This window comes from Thermobia domestica, chromosome 7 (assembly GCF_964235325.1).
Source record: "Thermobia domestica chromosome 7, izTheDome1.hap1.1, whole genome shotgun sequence".
Classification (NCBI taxonomy): Eukaryota; Metazoa; Arthropoda; class Insecta; order Zygentoma; family Lepismatidae; genus Thermobia; species Thermobia domestica.
Genome location: NC_137460.1, coordinates 83,036,646 through 83,059,935, shown reverse-complemented (window position 1 = coordinate 83,059,935; position 23,290 = coordinate 83,036,646). Strand labels below are relative to the sequence as shown.

At 35.5% G+C, this 23,290-nt stretch overlaps 1 protein-coding gene across 6 annotated transcripts in view; it reads left to right on the top strand.

Annotated features, from left to right (window-relative positions):
* Positions 1 to 23,290, top strand: part of Abl (tyrosine-protein kinase Abl) — a 155,297-nt gene that overhangs the window by 110,644 nt on the left and 21,363 nt on the right. For all 6 annotated transcript variants that reach the window (XM_081764962.1, XM_081764960.1, XM_081764958.1 and 3 more), the window contains 5 exons: positions 3,702 to 3,873; positions 5,889 to 6,001; positions 7,178 to 7,320; positions 9,647 to 9,772; positions 15,557 to 15,689. In XM_081764962.1, coding sequence (XP_081621088.1) covers positions 3,702 to 3,873; positions 5,889 to 6,001; positions 7,178 to 7,320; positions 9,647 to 9,772; positions 15,557 to 15,689 — 687 coding nt within the window. The remainder of the gene's footprint in view (positions 1 to 3,701; positions 3,874 to 5,888; positions 6,002 to 7,177; positions 7,321 to 9,646; positions 9,773 to 15,556; positions 15,690 to 23,290) is intronic.

The following is a 23,290-nucleotide window of genomic DNA, read 5'->3' as shown; positions in this document are numbered from 1 at the left end:
ACACAAATTTATCTGTTTGTTTATAATATAAATAATTAAGTAATTTTTATATCAGGATTAGATTTTATTTTTCTCCTTTTATTTTAAAAGTAATGATCAAACATCGAACGACGAAAAAAAAAAATCTTTATAACAGAAGCTGCAAACTTCAACAAGAAAACTGTAATTTGTTTTACAATCAAATATATTACAGCTATTGTGGTTCTTTCAACGGATAATAATAATGTCAAAAATTATTTCATTGTACATCGATGAGCACAATAAAATTATTATTATTAATATTTAAGATCTGCTTGTTTATTTGTTTCACAGTCAATAGAAAATAAGGATTCAGTCTGGATATATTATTCACTTATCCATTTTCGCACGCACGCTTAACATATTATTCATCTTATAGTATTGCGTGATAATTATAATATGCAGTCATCAATCATGTTAGATCATTTACAGTTTATTTAACATAGGATAATAATTATTCATTTTTAAAAAATCCATATCATAACAACGTCATTATCTATATCATGAAATATGTTGTCACATGCATTTCTTTAGAAAATTACTTCAAACTTATTTCACATTCAGTGCGAAGGTACAAACTACGTATTCCCAATCTTTTCCTTTAAACAAGAATTGGGTCCTTTTATATAGACATTATTCATAAAACATTCATTTCAATCCATTATTATATGACACATTAATAAATAACAAAACCTAGCCTACCTAACCTAACCTAAACTATCTAACTTAAGCAACATTACAATTCATATATTAACTATGACTGCAAATGAAATTATCACATTTATATGTTGAAGAGCATTTATAGCGAATGTTATGATTACTGATCGGATTATTTCAGGTTTTTTTATTACAGTTAAAACTCAATGGTTATCCTATTATCAAGACTGAATATCAAAACAGCAAATGAGATATTCTAAGTATTAATCTCAAATTTCGTATAAATATTTGCAAAGTTAGCTTCCTGAGAATATATTACTAAACGTTCAGAGCTAACGCCAGTAGAAATTTTACTGTAATAAAATGTGGTTTTTAAATATTGGTGTTATTCTACTTTATCCAATAGATTATCCATCAACTCGATCAATTTAAAATGATAAGATGATTCTTGTCTCATTCAGATGATATTAACACACTGATTTATACATGCAAATGCCAAGCATCTTTCATAGCCTTACCCGAATGTGCGTGACGAGACAAGAAGTTTAACTACTCATAACAAAACTCAATTTTCTACTGATACTTCTCCGTAAGCCTAGCATTGTTTCAAAGTTCATATTTATTAATTATTGTACGAAGTGTTTTTATATTTCAGTCGGTTGCTAATCAAAATGGCCTCCAAATTGCCACAATTCTATGATGGTTCTATTAAGTTTTTTTTTCTTTTCTTTTATATTTACAACTCAGTAGATACCCAGATTTCCAAAACATCTTTAGGTTTTCCTAATTTGATTTTTGACTAGGTTCTGACCTAAATTTGTAAATTTCTGCTATTTTTCGATTTTTTTGTGGGTACTGTATTACTACGGTTTACTTACTTAGGAGGACATCATCTTCGTACTTCTCGTACTTCTTCGCGCCCTCTCAGGAGTCAGTTAACATTTATTTTAATACACATTAATTTTAAGGGTCTTCACTACAGCGAAATTAAACTATAGCTACTTTTAGAGTTTTCCTGTAATATCTTCCAACCAAATAAAAATATTCGAAAACCAGAAACGTAGTGAACTAGACAATACGATTTTGCATTTGATACTGCTATCACAACTCATATATCTGCTTTCAATTTGCAATTGAAGGGTAAGGGGAAAAAAGAAGGAATGTCACAAAACTGCATTTTCGAGAAAACGGAGTTTTAACATTGAAAACCGCGTACAAATAAATAGGGTTAGTCAAATCTTTTGCCTCTTTTACTTGGACATTTCTACATCTAGTCATGCATGGAATATACAGTCAAATAGTACCAAGAGTCACCAACAGATAGGACAAAGCACCCGACAAAGCACACAGATGAACATTCCTTGTTTTTTCCCCTTACCCTTCAATTGTAGATAGATTTAGCATTTTTTGCGGGTTCTGTAAATTGTGGCATACCAAAAGCAGGTAGGTGAATTGTGGTAAGGGTATCTCATGCAAATGGTATTGTCTAGTTCACTACTTTTCTGCTTTTCGAATATTTTTATTGTTTTGAAGATATTCAGAAAAACTCTTAGCGGTAGTTTAATTTCGTTATAGTGAAGACCCTTAACACTAATTTTTCATCATTTTGTTTTCTAAATTCTTCACTCATTATAAGAAAGCTCTGTCCAATCGTGTTATGTAAGTATATTGCTATATTTGTATATACTTCGATTTATCATACATTCCCGTAATTCAAGACGACATTACTTCCGGTTTCGTTAATTCCAACAGCAAACAAGCAATCACGATGTTTACATTTTTCAGCTAGTGCAGAATAACTTGTATATTCAACATGAGTAACAATAGTACAGATTTCTTGATGCTTGTTACGTATTAGAATCCATCTGCAGGGTGTCTATCGGTCACGAAAGTCACGAAAATTAGCTTTTGGGTCACGATTTTTTTTAACTGTACAAATGTAAGTACAGATTGAAAAATTTTGTTCTATAAAATTTCACTGCCAAAAATGTCTATCGTCGGCTTTAGATGCTACCAAATCGCAAGCAAAGTATGTTTATATCGCGTGGAGGAAAATTCGGCCTAATTCGCACCCAAATTCGCTCTTGAAAATATTAGGAAATTTTATGATTTGGTAAAGAAAATGTCACGAAAAAGTCAAGAAATTTCATTTTGGAATTTTAGTAGACACCCTGATCTGCTATTTAGATTTTCTACGGTAGGAAATCGTAACACTATATACATAGCCTGTACATAATAGGCCTACCAAAAATAGGTACGTACATAACATTCGATTGTTTATATATTATCTCGGTAAGTATTTAGCATTAGCATACTTCAGCTTTAAAATACTGTTACTACCATCTGAATAACATGCAGCAGAAGGGGTCCAGAAGCACGTAAAAAAAAAAGTTACAAGAGAAATGGATAATGAAAGTACTTAGACGTAACATAACGTAACTAGATCTAACCTAACCTAACCTAAAATAAACTAACCTAAGCTAACCTAAACCAACCTAAACTAACCTAATATTAGTAGAAATAAGAGAAATTCTATTTTTTTTTTTTTTTTAATTATGCTGAATTCCTATTCTAACATAATATAATATAAACTAACCTAAACTGACCTAATGGGAACAGAAATTACAAAATCGTAACATATTTTTAGAAAACATAGCTGGACCCTTTCTGCTAAATATAGGCCAAAATTTTGTATACCGGTAATATGCACGGATATGTAGTGCAAAGGATAGACACTATCAACGTTAACAGTACCACTATAGTTACTTCAATGGTACAATGTTATAAAGCAGTCCATAATGTTTCCTTCTAGCAAAGAATGCTGTCAATAGCATCCATATATATTTTTATATGAGCATGTGCTTACTTTAATGGTACAGTTTGTTAAAAAGCAGATTGTAACATAATTAATATTCAAAATTCTTTTTTTTTTTTTTTTTTTTTTTTTATTTATTTATTTCATTTTCAATAGTTATAATTTTAAGTAAATAGTCATGCTTAATCTTTTTCCTATCTTTTTCACACAGGGATTTAGCTGCCCGCAATTGTCTAGTTGGAGAAAATCATTTAGTTAAAGTAGCTGATTTCGGATTAGCTCGGTTAATGAGGGATGACACTTATACAGCTCACGCTGGTGCCAAATTTCCTATCAAATGGACTGCTCCTGAAGGTTTAGCTTATAATAAGTTTTCAACAAAGGTTAGTATGTATACGTATCTTAGAGCTTTAATACAAATTCAGCATAAAATGTTACTTAATTCGTGTAAAAGATAGATTTACAGGTCGGGAGACCTAGGACAAATATAACCTTAAGATACACCATAATCGGTTATTGAAGTTAACATGCGAAATTAAGTTTAGGAGAGGGGTATTTTTTTTTCCCCCTGATCAATGCCTTCAGTTGTAACATGAACACATAAGCTTCCAATCAATTAATTTAAGCCTAGAAGACGAATAGGTAAACGAGTTCAGTGGAATAGGGTATATATAGCCATAGTTCGGTTTATAGTGGGATATGGTTGGAATATGCAGCATTTCTTAAATCCTTCTCTGGTTTCTGAAATATTATCCTAGTTACGGAGGTAGTGTTGAAAATTTAAAAATAAAATAAAATTTTTAACAAACATCATCATAGAGTATTTTTTTTATGAACATTGCGATGTATAATATAGAATTTCTAAATTTCACCATACTAACCTGCTTAAAGAGTTCTAAACCATATGATTACAGAAGGTCGATCCGCGTATATATGTCCAATTTTGAAATAGCACTGACCTTATGAAAATCCATGGGACCACCATCGGTTGGCCTCAATGTGATGGCCATGTGTTCTAGCAATAGCCCTGCACCGTAACTTCCACTGTAGAAGACTACGACAAAGTACAGGAAGTGGAATCTTCTCCCATTCCTCCCGGCAGGCTTTCCACAGGCCCCCGAGAGTAGTGACACGACGAGAAGAAAGTGCCCTTTTCAGTAGGCCAAACCCGCAGAAATCCCTGGGACTGGCATCTGGTTATTTCACTGATATATCATGAAATAGAATAGCACGAATACCGGTGTCTGTCTCCATCTGCTTCAGAAAGTTCTGGGTAGAACGAGATATATGTGAGGAGGCTTTATCCATATGCGCAGACACTTGCTTTATGGCATACCCATACAAACGAGGCAGATCTTCTGTATAAATTGGGATCAGTATATGTTGCTAAAAGAATGCAGAGTTGATTTTACAGTTTTTAGGGACCTGACGAATTGTTAACGTGCCCTGATAAGAGTAACCGGCGACAACCATAAATCCTTTCGAGAAAGTTGCTTTGCAATGACGGATGAACGCAGGACGGCTTTTTGCATCTCGTGAAGTGTAAGTTATCGAGCGAATTTCGCCACAATCTGAGAGATACAACCATGCTTCATCTAGTGTGGCCACAAACTTCCACTTTTCCCCAGATAGATGGCGTTCATAGAGGCGCCTGCTGTTGGTCTTTCTCTCAAGGCGATGGGCCGCACTTAGGTAATGTCCATGACTTAAAGACCCTCCGGAGGTTTAATTTCCCACTCAGGGCGCGGTTAACAGTTGACAGTGGCATGTGGAGTCGAGCTGCCATCACACGTTGCGGAGGGGGATTTTCTTGTAAGGCCATTCGCCGCAACTTCTGAGCTACTTGTGGAGTCCCTGTGGTACACGCTCGTTTCCTCGACCCCTTAGTGGGTGAATGCTTACCTGGTATGTCTTCTTTTTTATACTGTTTGATTATGTTCTTGATAGTCTTCGAACCCAATGCACAACCATTTTCTTTGCACTGCTTTTGAATTTTAGAAACCGAATATTTGGCGTGGAAAAGTCCAATTACGTAGCCCTTCCAAAAACGGTTCACGTTTGGAGCCATGATGCACACGATACACAGTTTCGCTTGGCAGACGATAGAATGGACCTCCAGGTATAGCACACGCGTTTAACCACTTGGTTCGGTCGCTTCTGTGGTCAGGGGTACGGGTGTAAAATTGGACACATATACGACGCGGATCGACCTTCTGTATATAAGAGAGTTCACATATATTTGGAATACATGTCGACTGTCCGTTATTGAAATGTCATGAGATTCTTCTTGTTTAAAGCTTTTTAATCAGGTTAATATTTCATACAGTAATGTGTTGTGTGTGAAATATCTGATTCCACTACTGGAAAGTATTCTTACGATTTATTTTTCTTTCTCCAGTCCGACGTGTGGGCGTTTGGCATTCTTCTGTGGGAAATTGCTACTTATGGTATGTCTCCATACCCTGGGGTAGATCTGACAGATGTTTATCATGTATTAGAAAAAGGGTATAGGTAAGTGCCCGTATGTTTAGTAATCTGGTTTGGTGATGTAGGGGAAAATATTTTAACAGATTCCATAGAATAAGTTATGAAGTTAGAGGTTGTAGGCTTTTGTAAAGAAAGTTATCAAATTAAAATAAGATTAACTGTTTCTTTTAGTTTTACTGACTTTGTAGTACGTTACAACATTCTGCTCTGTTTTCTAAGTGTTGACTTTTTGTTTCATTTATAACGAGTGAGAGAATAACGTATTTTAATTTGAAAAACGTTGGAAATCAATGGGTTTTGGGAGATCTAGATTTGATTTTTTTTTTTTTTTTTTTTTTCTGGCTGTACTGGAGTTGCCAGATTTTTCGTAGAAAAGAAAGGACTTTTTTCTACCGGTATGGGATATTCATTTTTTATAACAAAAACACATATGGCATCACATAATAAAGTGGTATAAAAGCACACAAACAATCTTTGTTACTTTTTAATTGTATTTTAATAAAGACTTTGCATCTCTTAACAGTCCTTTTTTTTAATACGTTAAAAACTGCAGGTTATACCGAAATTTACAGCCACTTGGAGTTCTGCTTTTATTACTTCGCAGGAGTTTTTGTTCGTGATATCAACTTATAAAAACATTTTTAAAATATCCAGGACTATCATTTCTTCTAATTATTATTTAAAAGAGAAGAAGAAAGAAATTGAAGAAATCGCTCTTACAAGGAAAATAAAAATATATAATGTAAAACGGAGAAAAACATAAAATCTGGCAACCATAGGCTGTACACGACACCTAATACCGTCACTTTTTTGTGAAGTTGTTGGAAAAAATGCGATTTCTGTAGCTGTTTCTTTATTGTATTCATAACATTAATTTTTCAAATTAAATCTGTTTGGAAGACTGAAACAAGAGTATATGCATTTGAAAGATAATACATTAAATAGATGGTAGTAGGCCTATATACTAATTATTTCTTCCACTAGTTTAGATTTTGATATTTCCCTTGTCAAACAATTAGAATACGTAGAGTAGCATATAGTGAATACTGGCACATTTCTACCTTCCTTCCCCCCCACCAAAATAAATAAATAAATCGAAATAAACTGAATCTAAAGTGATAGATAACTAAATGAGTTTACCTCATATACTTTGTGTTGTTAGAGTATGAGAATTTTATGTTTAATTTTCTCTTTTGGTAGAATGGAATGCCCACCAGGGTGTCCTCCGAAAATCTATGATCTGATGCGACAATGCTGGCAGTGGAATCCAAATGACAGACCAACGTTTCAAGAAATTCACCATGCATTAGAAAACATGTTCCAAGAGTCTAGTATTACGGAAGGTAAGATATACATGTAGAAACGTAATATTGGTAATACTATAATCATTTGTGTTGAAGAAGGCTTTTGAATTATTGTAAAACAACTTTTACTATGTTTACTTTCCAGTCTTTCGTTTTAAGTAATTTCTGTTTTTTTTTAAGTAAAATGATGCTGAGAGAAATGTCTACTTTAATTAATAATAAACCTTCTCCTAATCTGATTTCTAACGCAGAACATCAATATTAATCTGTATAAAAGGAGAGCTTAATACTGATGTTATTGAACTTCTTCGAACAAGAAGTAGTGAATGAAATTGAAGATTGAAAAACAAACATGGTAAATTCATTTTGTGTACGGAAACTTCCAGTTAGCCCTACGCGTACAGCATTTATTACTTAAAGATATTAAGTACAATGAATTAAGAAAACAGTGACCCTCGACGTTTATTGGATTGGATTAATCACTTTTCTAAGAAGAGAGAGAGAGAGAAAAAAAAACCTCCTTTAAAATTTTACATTGATTAGTAGTGAAGTGTTTCAGATTAGTATGATTGAAGTAGTCGTAGCTCTATGTGAGCTTAAACAAAGTAATGGTTGTGGTGTGTAACAAACCTTAGTAATTACCTATCAAGTGAGGTTTAAGATGTTTCTTAATTTGGGTAGCCGGCATATTAAGTATTGCTGTATGGAAGAGTCAGCTGATGGGTCGTAGGTTATGGAAACCCTTGAGATATATTATTCTAAACATTACTACAAGTTCGAGATACTCTGGTGCTGTGTCAAGTACAGTTTATTTATTTATTTAATACTCAAATTGGATTTTTTTTTTTTTTTTGAATGCGGTCAAGGTCATGACTTTTCATAGATGTAAATATACTGGTTTGTCTTGATTGAAAAATTTCACTTACGAGACAGTATTACTCAGACCTCTCGATACGCATTGGCATCGCCATCTTTAGGATTCGAAGTGATTCGAAAAATTAAAATGTCATATTTTGTTTCGCAATGTTATCACACGAATTCCTTGTTATCGTCGCCTGTTGTCAATAAATTCAAAGATCAGAATCATTTATGCCGATGCCTCTTGCAGATTAGCAAATCACATTATCTTCTGTGTAAGTGAACAACATTCTAAACGAATCAACATTTTTTTTTTCTTCTTTTTCAGCGAGGTCTAACCACGCATCAATTTCCTATCATAATCCACGTCAAATTCGTGCTGCAGTAACCAATCACAATTATAATCCATGAACATTTTCATACTTCGAAGTGTCTTATAGTACTACTCCCAGAACAATATGCTTGCCCATAAATGTTTACGAAATCATCATCCCGAAAACATTACCAGAATCAACGCAACACGAACTAAATCAACGAATTTAATACTTTAAGATCAAGTGTATATATTTTATGCACACTTGGTCTATTACTAAGAACCATGTACATATAGGTTATACACTTCACGTTTATTCAATAGGCCAGTTAACACTACCGGTTTCATAATAAAACATTACTCGCTCTCTCGCATCCCCCTATACACTATCTCACAAACTAATAACGTGTTCTATCTCACCGTAGTTTGTTTATTTTTTCCCCCATGAAATCGTAAATGTATTGATATTTGATGTACATGGTTCCCTTTTTTAATATACATATAGAACGGTGTGCAAATTGCGTCTGCTAACTTAATACGTGCAAGAATAAACTCAACTACATTTAAGACGTGCAGATAACGTCGCGAAAACTGAAGAACCCTAGCAGAACGTCAAAGTTATAATAATACGGATCTGAATCGTACGAAGTTACAGGCTTGATAAAAATACGATAAATCTAGTATACAGTGTGTTTATGGAATGGAAAGTAGTCAGCTTAAATATGAATCCTTAAGGGTAGCAGATGGACTCAGGTTAAGTGTAAGTTATGTTAATGGGCTGTCCTGTTAGTCAAAGGATCATAATCCCAGAAGAGATGTAATTGTAAGAGAGAGTTTTTATTCCGTTGCTTCATTTTGACGAACTTAAAAGTAATACTAACTGACTAATGAGTTTACAAAACACTTTTCATAAAGCCACTACACTTGGGAATTCTGCAGCCGATATCTGATTCGCAATTTCGATGTTGCCTGGACTTGAAAAACTAATGTATTTACTACATATTTTGTTGAAATAAATTCATAATTGCTCATTTTTGATGAATATGTTATCTCCAATTGATTCTAATAATCATTTATCCCAGCACTCGAGCTCTGTAACTTTTAATTTTATTATATTTGCTTTTAAATAACATGTTTGAAAGGAACTGATCATGTTATAATCGTTTCTGAGTAGTCATTTTCTGTTTCGTGCAGAAGTTGAAAAGCAGTTGCAAGGAGGGACTCCTCAACTTCTATACAAGAAGCCTCATGGTGGCAGTACAGGGAACATCCATGGACTTGTTGTAATGTCTGAACAGACATCGTCAGGAATAAGTGCAGGTATGCATATTTAAAACAGAGATCAGGTTGTTTATGTGAAGTTGTAGTAGTATTAAAATTATATTTATTAGCTTGATAAAAATTTAATCTCTCCCGCAGATGAAAATTTCAATTAAAGATGATGAAGGTAAAACACGTTTCTTAAAACAAATGTAGATCGTAGATTTTTATTTATTTAATCATTAAAACATACTTTTTTGGTCATGATCAAATTGTTTCCTCATCCATTTTGAAAACTTTTTTTTTTTCGTACTCTTCTAATGCTGGCATGAGCTGATTTATTTGTTTATTGCTAAGGCTAGTATCTCATTTTAAAGCAGTATTATATAAGGAAATATGTAATGTATAAGAAATTTGGAAATGAAACTGTTCCAGTAAATAATTAGGTTATTGAAGAATTGTAAATATGGGATGTAGTTTGTTTACTTTGCATATTTTTGGAAATAAGATAAATTGAATTTAAGAGTGAAATAGATGAATTCAAAACGGAAAGTTCAATAAAAATAATAGCTCCCATTGCATGTCTGCAATTTTTCTCGTTAATAGTTTTATTCATTTTTCTATGTACTGTAATTATTAATATACAAAGGTGAATCAAAAGTTTTCGTAATATTTTGGTCACTTAATTGCTCAAGTTATTAACAATACTGCCTAGTACTAGGGTTGCTGTACGTCCGGGATCGTACCGGAATCTACATCGCATAAATCTCCCGGTTTTCGGCGCAGAAGATAAAAATAGCTATTTTCTCAACATTTTTTTAAAAATTCTCTTCAGTTTATGGATATAGCAACTCAGAGCACAAAGGAAAGCCTAAACCGTCAAATTTAGAACATGTACTGTTGTCAATGTTTTCCTTTGCATCCGTCTAGAGATCAGAAGTTGATATTGAAAGCTTGTTTTATGTGACTGAATTGCCTTTCACTGATTTCCTTTGTATTTCTGGAGCCGCTGTGCCCGTCAATGCACAGAGAAAGTTAGTTTTACGTTTATGTTAGAAGAGCCAAGTGGCAAGCCTTATCGGAATGATGTGAATTATATAAATGTATCACAATTATGTAGGCGCATGAAAGGATGATTAAAAAAAAAAAAAAAAAAAAAAAAAAAAAAGCTACTTACTGCAGGAAACCTAAGTATTCTCCAGATGTATCGGAACAACAAGCTAGTTCCGTCTTCAGTGATAAGGTAACAAGAATGAAAACGGATAAAAGAAATATGGTATGGGAACAGGAATACATACCATCAAATCAACGTAAGTTAACAAATTTTGTACTAAAGAGAATGAGCAGAGCACTGTAGAAGATAGCGTTGAATTTGAAAGAAGCGTGGTGTCTATACTTAGTCACTGTTCAACGTGGAATCTTGAATAAAATGAGCTTCTATGGGAAATCGAACCCGGGTCTCCCGCATCAAAGACGTGAATGCTTAACAATTTGGATACTGCCAAGCTTCTGTTTACCAGGTTCTGTGAATGAATATGGATATTTAATCCAAATAAAATGATCGTAACATGTATTGATCGACTATTAGCTATCGCTGATAAATCAACAATCAGTAAACAGTTATGTTGAAATAAATAACGTGTGCATTATATATGAGCAGTGGCGTTACTTCGATTATTGATGTGTTATAGATTAATGCCGATAGCACTGAATTGATGTTTCTCGGTTTCATTATTTTTCTTCGCGCCTTTGACGTGGGAGACCCTGGTTCGATTCCTGGCGGGAGCGCATGTGGTTTGGGTTCCATGTTAATCAGTAGGCCTCGCTGCTGAAAGACGTTAAGCTCAAAAGCAGCTCATTATATTTCTTTTCGTTTGTTTAGAATCTTATGTGTAACTAAAACGAATGAAACAATCTTTCTTAGCGAAAGAGCTACAACCAACTAAGCCAATAAACGCAGACAAGTCCCCCCTCCCCCTCTCTTTTATGTCATTAGCTGTAATCATTTCTTAAACTGTTGAATAATCTTGAATAAAGTAGACGGACCTCCTTTGTCTCCTTCCACTTAACCAAATTATCCCCACGGCATGGCCACTTTTCGATGTCGGCAGCTGTATAGCAAGCCTGGATCGGTCCTTTATAAAAACTAGATTTTGGAACCTCTTGGTACATTGTTAGGAACTGCTAATGTGTGCGTATCTTGGGAGGTACCAACTCCGAGCGTGGTCCAAGGGACCACACGACCCTTAGCAAAGTACAGGGAGTGCATAAAGTCCTGCAGGAAAGTAAAACTCTATAACTTGGAAACTACGTAATGTATTAACAAATACTTTTTGGTGTACTTACAGAAAGGTTCAAAGTTTTGTTTCAGCTAGTTAAGGTTCATCGCCAAACCTCCAATTGTGCACCATTCACGTCCAAACACACTTGCAGTCTTTTTGGGAAACCAAGAATTGCGTGTTGGCGGTGCTCGTCTGGAATGTTCAAAATCACATTAGTTATTTTGTTCTTGAGATCGTGCAGATTAGCTGGCTTCTGCGAATACACTTTGGTCTTCACGTGTCCCCACAGCCAGTAATCACAAGGCGACAAATCTGGTGGTATTGCAGGCCAAGGTGTGGGTCCTCTTCGGCCAATCCATCTCTCCTTAAATTCTTCGTTAAGAAACTGTCGAACTTGAAGGGCATAGTGCGGCGGTGCCCCATCCTGTTGCATGTGGACCTCATTAAGGATGCCTAACCTATTAAGTTCTAGCAAAAGGAATGTCTGTAGCATGTTCAGATAATTGTTACAATTTACCGACTCCTCCTCGAAGAAAAAAGGGCCGATAATGTGGTCCATTGAAACAGCAACCACACGTTGACTTTGGGACTACCCCGCTTGTGCTCCTCGAATTCACGTGGATTTTCCACCCCCCAAATTCGGCAGTTGTACCTGGTCACTTTTCCCGACACATGAAATGTGGCTTCGTCTGAAAACAGAAATCGAGACAGGTCGTCACCATCTTCTTGTAAGCGGGTAAGTATTGACTCACAGAATTCCATTCTCATGTCACAATCTTACTCTATCAACTCGTGCACAAATTTTAACTTATAGGGCCGGACCTTCAAATTCTTGCGTACGATCTTTTATAACGTTGACTTCGGTATTCCCAGTTCCAATGACCTACGTTAAGCGAATCATTGGACTCCTGGCTACGCTGTCCTGCAACGTGTGAATCACATCGTCACTCATTCCTGCCTTCCACTGCGTGGTAAATCTGACACACTTCCCGTTTCTTTGAACTTCTCGTGCCACCTCTTGATACTTGTTTCTGCTGAGGGTGTTTTCCCATACGTTGTTTGGAACTTTCTCGTCACTAAAACGCAAGATTTTAATTCCGCAAACCACAAAACACATTGTGCTTTTTCTTTAATAGACGCCATCTTAAGTCACGTGATTATCAGTGCAAACGTCATCGAGCATTGTGGCCAAAAATAACTTTAAACTTCCCTTCTTCCAACCCAAAAAAATTATACACTTAAAAGTAACGGTTTCGAAGTTTTGGATTTTTAGTTCCCTGCAGGACTTTATGGACTCCCTGTATAGGAACTGTGAGAGCGAGCAATTGGATAAATCGAACTGGAGTGAGAAAAGAGATTCCAGTGCCAACGCGCCGAGGCCCCGATTGCTCGTCTATTGGCTGATGCTTAGAGACAAAACTTTTTCGCCAATACGATATGTGCGAAACGTTAAAAAAAAAAAAAAAATACGTATATGTTTCAGGAAACCTCAAACTTTTCGTTTCAGAGCCAGAAATCGCGTTTATATTATCGCGAATTTTCGCGATATTCGGTATTACTTGTGATAAATGCGAATGAAAGCGAAAAAGTGGAATTCGTGCTAATTATTGCTAATAATAACTAGAAAGCGCATTTACAATATTATTTAACTGAAACATGGTTGCATTTTACCGAGAACGTACACGGTGCTAAATTAAGTTCTCCATAAAATCCTAAGCTTGCATGGTGTGATGTCACTTTTTGGGATTTTCAACGCCTCTTTGTGCGTTACTAAGGTCAGCCGGGACCCTTATGCTCACCTTATTGTCGGCAAAACGAAAAACTTGCGAAATAAATTAGAGTTTGCTCAAGCAGGAAAATTTTGAGTCTGCTACTACGGAGTCAATTATAAAGGGTAGTACTTCTCACCAGGCTGAAGTTGAAGTAAAGTTGAAAACCTTCGTGTCAAAAGTATTGATGAAGCTGCAGAATTACACGCAAGTGACGACAATTCTGTGTGGAGAGTTTACGTAGAGCTCTGCGAGTTATTTGATCCAGAAACTGTTTCACTTCATAAAGATGTAGACATCAACAAAACTTAACAGTTGTTTAAATCGTTGACTGTGTTTTATGGTAAAAATGTTCATGATTTATTGGTTGCTTAGTGAATTTAAAAATAAGGTTATTGAAGTTCTCAACAGTGGGGATAAGGAAGTTGACACTGTATCATGGTTAAACAGTTTAAAAGTTAACCACAGGTCATTTACTGTCAGCTTGTTACGTTCAGTATGGTTGCCAGTCTCGAGTGTTGATGCCGAAAGATTCTTTTCGAAGTATAATATGATTGTTACTGACAGGAGAACAAACTTAAAAGAAGAAATGGTAATGTCTTGCTGCATGTTATCCTTTAACTAAGGTTAAGGTTAGAGGAATTGTTTAAATTTTTGCATTAATTTATGTATTTCAGTGAACACACTAGCTACAGTGTGCACATAATCAAGGTATATCCTCGTTTTTGTATTAGGTACACCTTACTGCCAAAAATATACGGTTTACAAGTACTAAATTTAAAGGGGAAAAAAATTGTGGTACATTTTAAAAAAATAAATGCGACCGACAAGTTATTGAAAACTACAGGACAGCTGAACAGCATAGCCAAAGTAATTTTCTTCTTCACCTATGACGAATTATCGTATCTGTCCCACAATTTGTCTCTCTTTTTCTAACAGAATTTCGTATAAAAACCCTCATTTCAACCTCCTTCATCAACTAATACTGGAGCATGAAAACACCGAGAATGGCACTGTCCCACTAACACAGTACCATTCAATCTGAGCCGATCCCCAACTTCAAACTGAGAATGTCATTGCCAAGAGCTGGAGAAATTGAATCTTTCTATCCTAGAAAAATCTATTTTCTCTCTAGCTTTTACTATACTCGTGGAATGTGAACATATCTCATGATATAAATAACTTAAAACAGTGAATTAGTAATTATAATTGCCAATATAAATATTGACTAGATCTGGAGAAGCGAGTAAGAAAGGAAAGCTTACCTTGAAGACATGAAGGAATGGAAAACAGTATCTGTTGTTAACTAACTACAAAGTAGGAAAATTAACATTAATATGTTCAGTTTTGTATTTATTAAATAACATACTGTTATTATGATTCAATGATGTTAAATACATCCACGACGTTGTATTTAACATCAAAGTTCTGAAAAATAATTAGAGTAACACAGTTGCTTGTATGTAGACATTTATAATGTAAATGAGCAATAAAAGTGAATGAATTTTGTTTTTCAAGAAAATGCATTTATAAAGTAGTCAGAAAATATACAGGAGTGAGGTAGATTTCACTTATCTGCATTATGTAGTGACCACTAAAGAAACAAATTGTTCAACAATACTGAAATATAAAGGCGCCATTTTTTTTTCCTGACAAAATTGAAAAAAGGATTTAGCAGGTTTTCCTTCTATACCCCTGAATTGTACTTTAAAAAAAAAAAAAAAATGTATTTGAGGGGTAAATCTTGTGTAAATGGAGAGCATCTGTTTAATACTGCCCAATTTAACTTACAGATACCTCATCGGCGGGGAAACTAACAACTTTTACAGGAGGTCATGTTCAGTCAAGCAAGAGCAGCATGGTGCAGCTTCGAAGACCAACGAACAGAAAAGGAAAACAGGCTCCTGCCCCACCCAAGCGTACCAGGTAAATATAAAAAATAATTTTCTAATATGTGAAATATATTAATAGTTTTGCCTATAATAAAATAATACATTCACAGTGTAAAGAGCTAATAGTTTGACACAACCAGAGCTCGAAATATTCTGGGCGCCAGGTCGCCATTGTGACCGAAAATAGGAGTCTGGCTAATTTACTGTCTTAACATGTGAGCCTTTGTATTACTATGTGGCCTGGTTTTCAGAGCCGGCACCTAGATCAGAAGAAAATGTTTCGAGTATTGTAATACTCAAGAAGTAGTCGTACATTGAGTAAAGAGTTTACAAGAATTTTTTTTCCAAATATTACGCTATATATACAGCGTAATCAAACATAACTAATGAATGAGCTGCAGGGCAGATTTTGTTATGAGTGTACTAATATCTGCAGTTTATGTGGGGGAAAAGAATGAAGTGACAAGAGCTTTAACGAGCAACACCAGCATATTTATGTAAGGAAAACGTTACCATTTCATATTTCACTTAAGTGTGTAATTTTCTTTTAACGTTGCAAGTCGATAGTCTAGTATAGGGGTCTCCAAACTTCGGCCCGCCACAATTTATTTTGGTTAAGTTGTGTAAATCATACAAAATAATAACCATATGTTCTTACATGACCAATTAAGAAAAACAATAACTGATATACGTAATGAAACTGAACATTTTAATTGCAATTAAAGATGTAAGATTTATCCTTAAATCTTAAAATAAGTGATATACATAGGTAATTTACATAATGAAATTAAATATTATGTAATCTACCGGAAATGGAGTTTCAGTTTGCTGATTGAATGTTTGGCTATTATAAAATGCGTGAACTTTTTTTTTTTTTTTCTTCAGTTGAGATCGTGGAGCAAAACCTTTTTTTGTCGAAAGAACTTGAATGTGAATGTATAAATCAGGCAGAAGCTGGTTCTCTCCTTGTAATTTTAAATTAATATCATTGATACGTTTAGTGAATTCTATATAAAATGCTAACCTCTTAACTATTCATTGTTGTGTAACTCAGCCAGAAGACTATTCTTTTCATTCAAGAAAATTTCGATTATTGTTCGGAGCTTAAAAAATCGCGTTAGAACTTTTCCGCAACTAAGCCAGCCTACTGTAGTGTACTTTTCTCCAATCTCTTCAATAACCTTGCAGAATTGACGATGACTGAGCACATGTAATCTATATATATAAAAGAGAACGTACAAATCCTTTGTTCCCTCATCACGCTAATACGGCTGAACCAATTTCTTTTATTTTTGGGGGGTTATTAGGATTTGGACCCTAGATGGTTTTTATCATATCACTTTAATTTTTAATTACCAGTGTCTTGAGATAATTGACCATTCAAGTGTCCATAACGTACAAATCCTTTGTTAGTTCATCATAGGTAAAAATAAACGTATTTATATGCAACCCGCATGACCGTGTCACTCGGCGGGTTAACATAAATGACAGGCGATATAATATCACTTGAAAGCGAAAAAGTAAAAATTATCTAAGTAACAAAGTTTATTGCGTTCCGGGGTGACCGCAGCGAAGCGGGGCGGGTTAACATAAATGACAGGCGATATAATGTTAAGATTTACTGCAATCTTCTATGGTTTTTATCATATCACTTGAAAGCGAAAAAGTAAAAATTATCTAAGTAACAAAGTTTATTGCGTTCCGGGGTGACCGCAGCGAAGCGGGGTGAACGCTGCTAGTCTAATATAATTAACATGATTGGCTTTAAAACTTCTGACTTATGTAAGCATTTTCTACACAAAAACTGTTGATAAATGATGCAATGTACGATTAATGGTTTTGAACCACCGTCATTTTCTACGGCCTTTGATACGAGAGCAACGACACCTTTATTTTTTATTTTATTTTTTATTATTATTATTATTTTTTTTACACATGTTTTTGTTACCATCAGTAGTAATACACTTCATTTTTTTCCATTCAGGATTGTTTTTCTGGACAGCATTTTCAGCTCCTTTAAAAATATCTTCTCTCCAATGCTCGTACCGTGAATTCTCTGACTGGCAGGAAGCTCTTCATACATTTCATAATTTTTATATACCCTCATATAAAAAGTAACACCTGAGTAGTATCTGAAACATGTTCACTCTTCCAGGGTGAAAGAGAACCACTCTAAGTATCAATATTTGACAGGCTATTCAGTTAATATATTTTCTGCTGTTGTGGGAGAAGGTAGCAGTTCTCCAGTAGTAAAGTTGGCGCAAATGATAATGATTGGTACAGCAACTTGGACATTAGTCTGAGGCGTAATCCGAGTGATTTTAACGGCTGGGATACTGCGGGGTGGAAGGCAACGGAAAATAATCACTGTATTTTACCTCTAGTTTACTTACAGCAGAAAGAAAACATATGTGCAATGGTCTTTCGCAGGTCAAAATATTGTCCCGGATGTAAAATATTGGATCTCTGGAAGGAAGTGCCATAGGAAGGACTATCAAACAAGAGAGTAACAATGTGTGGAAGATAGAGGAAAAAAGACAAGCAAGCAAAAGGTTTAGAATAGGGACACAGAACGTACGTACCATGTTACAGGAAGTGAAATTAGAAAATCTCCTAGACTTGGAGTTCGTGAACTTAGATGGGAAAATAATGGGGAGTTGAACAACGAACGGTATAGAATTTTATTCAAGTAATGAAAAGGGCGATCATAATGGTGTAGAAATAATTCTTGGTAAGCGCTTAAAAGAGAAGGTAGTGAAAGTAGAATTTGTTGATGAGAGTTATGATGTGAAGATTTAAAGGAAAAAAGAAGGATCTAGTGGTGATACAGACGTGCGCACCGAATACTTCGCATACAACTGAAGAAGTAGAGGAAAATTATGAGAAAATAGACGAAATTACAAACAGTGAGAAGAGGGGTGCATGCAGAATTGTAATGGGAGATTTCAGTGCAGTTGTGGGAGAAAAACAGGAAGGTAGTGTCGTAGGCAAGTATGGTTTAGGCGAAAGAAATGAAAAGGGAGAGGGACTGGTCAGTTTTGTAGACAGAATTCAGTAGTAATTGAGAACACTTGGTTCAGTTCGCACAAGAGAAGAAGAAATATACATGAAAATTCTCAGTAAACAGCCGAAGATATTAAATAGACTTGTTATGATCAGAACAGGTATCGGAATAACATGGAGAACGCGAAGACCCTTCCCACGACCTACATTTCCCTGATCATAACCTTGTGCTGGCCGAAGTGGATATCCAAAGAAAGAAATTTTTTGTTAAAAAATTAGAAGGAAAATTCTCAAACGAGGAAAGGATAGGTGCGATTAGTAACAGAATGTGAAATCCTATTGAACAGTGGCGGCTCGTACTGTCATTAACAAAGCGTGCTACAATATATATATATATTCCTCTTTCTCGCTTTCTTCTTCTGCTTACTGGCGGCACTCGCCGCTCGGTTCCCTCTTTTCTCCTCTTTTTTATTTTCTTTAATTCTAAAGGTCCTGGAGCCCAGAATTGTCGGGAGTGTATATTAAATGAATTGAACATTTTTGACACAGATTCAGATCGTAGCAAAATTATAGCAAATACATTTAATGGGGCATCGGTAATAAGGGATCAATTAATGGCGTACAATCTAAAATTAAAGAACACTTTCCTTTGGCACTCTACGTCCATTGTTAACCAATTAAATTTGATAATGGAAAGAACTGCATTTATATCCGTGTATTTACCTACTGAAGGCGGAAGTTGATATCCATCCTTCGATTCTTAATGCTGGCAAACTTTTCTATCACCCTGGAGTTGAAATCTAGCATGTTGTTGATCAAACTTTTTTCTATGGAGAGCATGGCAAGAACAGTTAACCTTCCTAACCTATGGAAATTCCTCACGAATGTCTTAATTCTCTTTAGAGTCGAAAAGCATCTCTCAGGCTCTGCTGTGGACATTGGTGTGGTCACTATTATTTGCAAAAGGGTTGTGATTTCGCTAAAATTGTCCTGTAAGTTGTTTTTAAAGATAAGCTGACAGAACCAAAACCTCAGTGCGAAGTGACTGCTTACCTAACATTGGGTAGTTTTCAACCGCAGTGTCCAGAATATGTTCCGGGAAAATTACTAAAATTTGCAGAATTCAGAAGTTTGGCGGCATCCAAATGGCTTGTTTTCTCAAATCGATTACGCGCATCCGCAGAAATGCGATCACATACTTCTTTGGCATTGGGTACTCTGCAAGATATAATCCGCCCACATTTGTTTTCACCAACTGTTGGAAGAAACATATCACTTGTCCTAATATTGTCTGTGTCATTCCGAATGGCTTCAATGAAATATTTAAGTGCTGTTTGTACTTTAATGGTAGGCCTGCACTGAATTCGATTATAGAAAATATTCACATGCGGCATTATCTTGTGAAAGAATTCTAACCAAAACATGAATTCCCTGTGATGGATTTCTCTAGTTCTGAAAAGAACTCTTTCGAAACATTTTAATTTTCATAGACGGAATTGACGGTTCGTAACTTGAAATTCCATCGAGTAGCTGACCCACTCGGAATACGTCGTACAGCCACTTTTTCCAAAACAGATACATGCTGTGGAGAGCAGGAAGAAAAATGTGGAAAATCCTGAAAGACTACAGGAAAAAACCCTTGTCGATTGATTTTGAAATGCAGTTCTTTCCATTATCAAATTTAATTGGTTAACAATGGACGTAGAGTGCCAAAGGAAAGTGTTCTTTAATTTTAGATTGTACGCCATTAATTGATCCCTTATTACCGATGCCCCATTAAATGTATTTGCTATAATTTTGCTACGATCTGAATCTGTGTCAAAAATGTTCAATTCATTTAATATACACTCCCGACAATTCTGGGCTCCAGGACCTTTAGAATTAAAGAAAATAAAAAAGAGGAGAAAAGAGGGAACCGAGCGGCGAGTGCCGCCAGTAAGCAGAAGAAGAAAGCGAGAAAGAGGAATACTTGGCGCTTGCGCAGAATGTCTTCGGGCTCAACCCAACTCAGCACGGTGGAAGCTATTCTGGGTGGAAAAAAAGGGCAGTGGACAAGGCATATTGAGATCTTTGCTCCATGCTAGAGATACATTTATTGAGTAAGCTTGTATAGTTCAAGCGGGCTCCATTCAGTACAGCCCGCTCGGTTCCTTAGTACGACTTTCACACTGCTGAAGGCGCTGATAATCGCGCTCCACGCTCGAAAAAGAAGATCGTCATGGGAAAGTTCGGTATTTTGTTAATTGACGAACAGTTTAAACAAATGAACAGATGAAATTTTTTTGAACTAAAATTAGTCTAACACAAATACACAAACATAGGAAGCGTGCTGTAGCCCGGTAGCCCTACGTCAGAAACCGCTACTGCTATTGAAGTGTGCATACAGCAGGCTGCAGAAGAAGTAGTAGATTATCGCGAATACAAAAAGGCTAAGAAACCGTGAGTAACAGAACAGATGTTACAGAAAATGAGGGAAAAGAAGACATGGAAACTGGTTTAAACAGAAGAGGGCAGAAAGATGTACAGGAAGTTAAACAGTGAGTTACTAAAGGAAACAGACAGAGCAAGGAAAGAGTTTTACAAAAGAAAATGCAAGGACAGAGAAGAATTAGAATTCGGAAATAAGAGGAAATGTGCAAGGAGGTGAAATCTATGGAACGTCAGAGAAAACAAAGATGTATTATAATAGCAGTAGAAAAAATAGGAAGGTAGTTAGCGAGAGATAAATCTAGTTAGAGAGAAATTTTAGGAAGATGGAAAGAATATGTTGAGAACTTATGAGAGTAGGATAAACCGTGTGGCCTAGATGTTGAAGTAGAAATTAAGTACGCGAGGATGATAAGTGTTCAGTATTCTTCGGGATGAGTTTAAAAAAGCTATATCCGAGATTAGGAATGAAAAGGCAACCGGGATAGATAATATACCAATCGAATTCATTAAGAATATGGGAGACAAGGGAGAGAAAGAATTGTTCCGGGCTGCAATGAAATATATGAAACAAGAGAGTGGACAAAATATTTCCGGAAGACGATCATAATACCAATTGCTAATCAGTCAAACCCAGACAAATATGAAGATTATAGAACTATTAGTCTCATATCTCACAAAGCAAAAATTTTGCTTTGAGTACTGAACAGAAGATTGTATGGAAGAACAAATGAAGAAGTTACGGAGAAACAGTTTGGGTTCAGGAGAAGGAAGGGTACAAGGGATGCAATTGGATTATTAAGGGTAATCAGTGAAAGGTTTATAAGAAATGGGAAGAGAGATATGTGTGTTGTATTCATTGATCTGGAAAAGGGTATTGACCTCATAAATTAGGAATTGTTGTTGGGAGTTCTAAAGAAGGTTGGTTGGAATGTGAAGATCGAAAACTCCTAAAAAAAACTTACATACACGTGTATGAACCAATAAATAAGTGTTACAATAGGGGAAGAAATGAAAGAGGATAGTGCGGTTGGAAGGGGAATTTGACAGGGATGCAGTTGCTTGTCAACATTATTTAATATCTATCTAGAAGAGATAGTGAAAAGAAGAGCCTACATAATGAAGACGGCATTTCAGTAGGAGGTAGAATGATTAAGTGTATACGGTTTGCAGATGATATGGCGCTTGTTGCAGAATATGAATATAAAAATCAATAATATGTTAGAGAACCTAAGGAAGGTTTGTGAAGAATATGAGATGAAAATAAATATTAGAAGGACCAAAAGCCATAGTGATTGGAACGAAGCAGTCGGTGTCAAATATAAAAAGTAGGAAGGAAAAAATAGAACAGGTCACTATTTTTCGATATCTGGATATGTCAATATGAAGTGCGAACATGAAATGAAAGCAAGGATAGGAATGGCGAAAGAATCCTTTAGGAGGAAGAAAAGTCTTGAACAAAGAAGTGAGGAAACGACTTATAAAATGCTTCGTGTGGAGTGTTATACTGTATAGGGGAAAACGACTGGAAGCTTTCGAAATATGGTTGTGGAGAAAAATGGAAAGTATTATCTGGGTCGAGCAGAAAACGAATGAGAGAATGTTAGAAATGGTGGGATGGAAAGAAACAATTTTACCTATTGAAAAGAAAAAAAAGAAGAAAAAAACAACTGGTTGAGACATTGGCTAAGAAGAAACTATCATGAGGGACGTTCTAGAGGATACTGTGGCAGGAAACAGAAGGAGGGAACGAAGGAGGCTACAGTTGATGGTCGGTATCGTAACAGAAAATCGTATGTGAAGACAAAGAGGTTAGCTGAAGACCGTGTAGCATTGAAGTTCCTCAATTGCGGCAAGTGACCTGCCAATAATAGCATCTGCTCTTCGAATAACAATAATGATGTTTATTGACATACTGATGTTTCAAATAAATTAACTTTTCCTGGAAACATTTCTTCTGCTGTTTCAGTCATTCAATCTTCTATTGATTCACCTTCAGTAAATGGTTTTCCGCGTTTCACTACTAAATGAGCCACGCGGAAACTAAGACGAGTTGCTGCTTCTTGTTCAGCATCTACTTTCTTAAACAACAGTTGCTGAGATTTCAACCCACTTTTCAAAGCTAGAAATTCGAAGTAATTCTGAGAATGTTTAAGTCTCATAATGACGCTTTGTATTGTATTCTTTGAGGACTGATATTGTTTT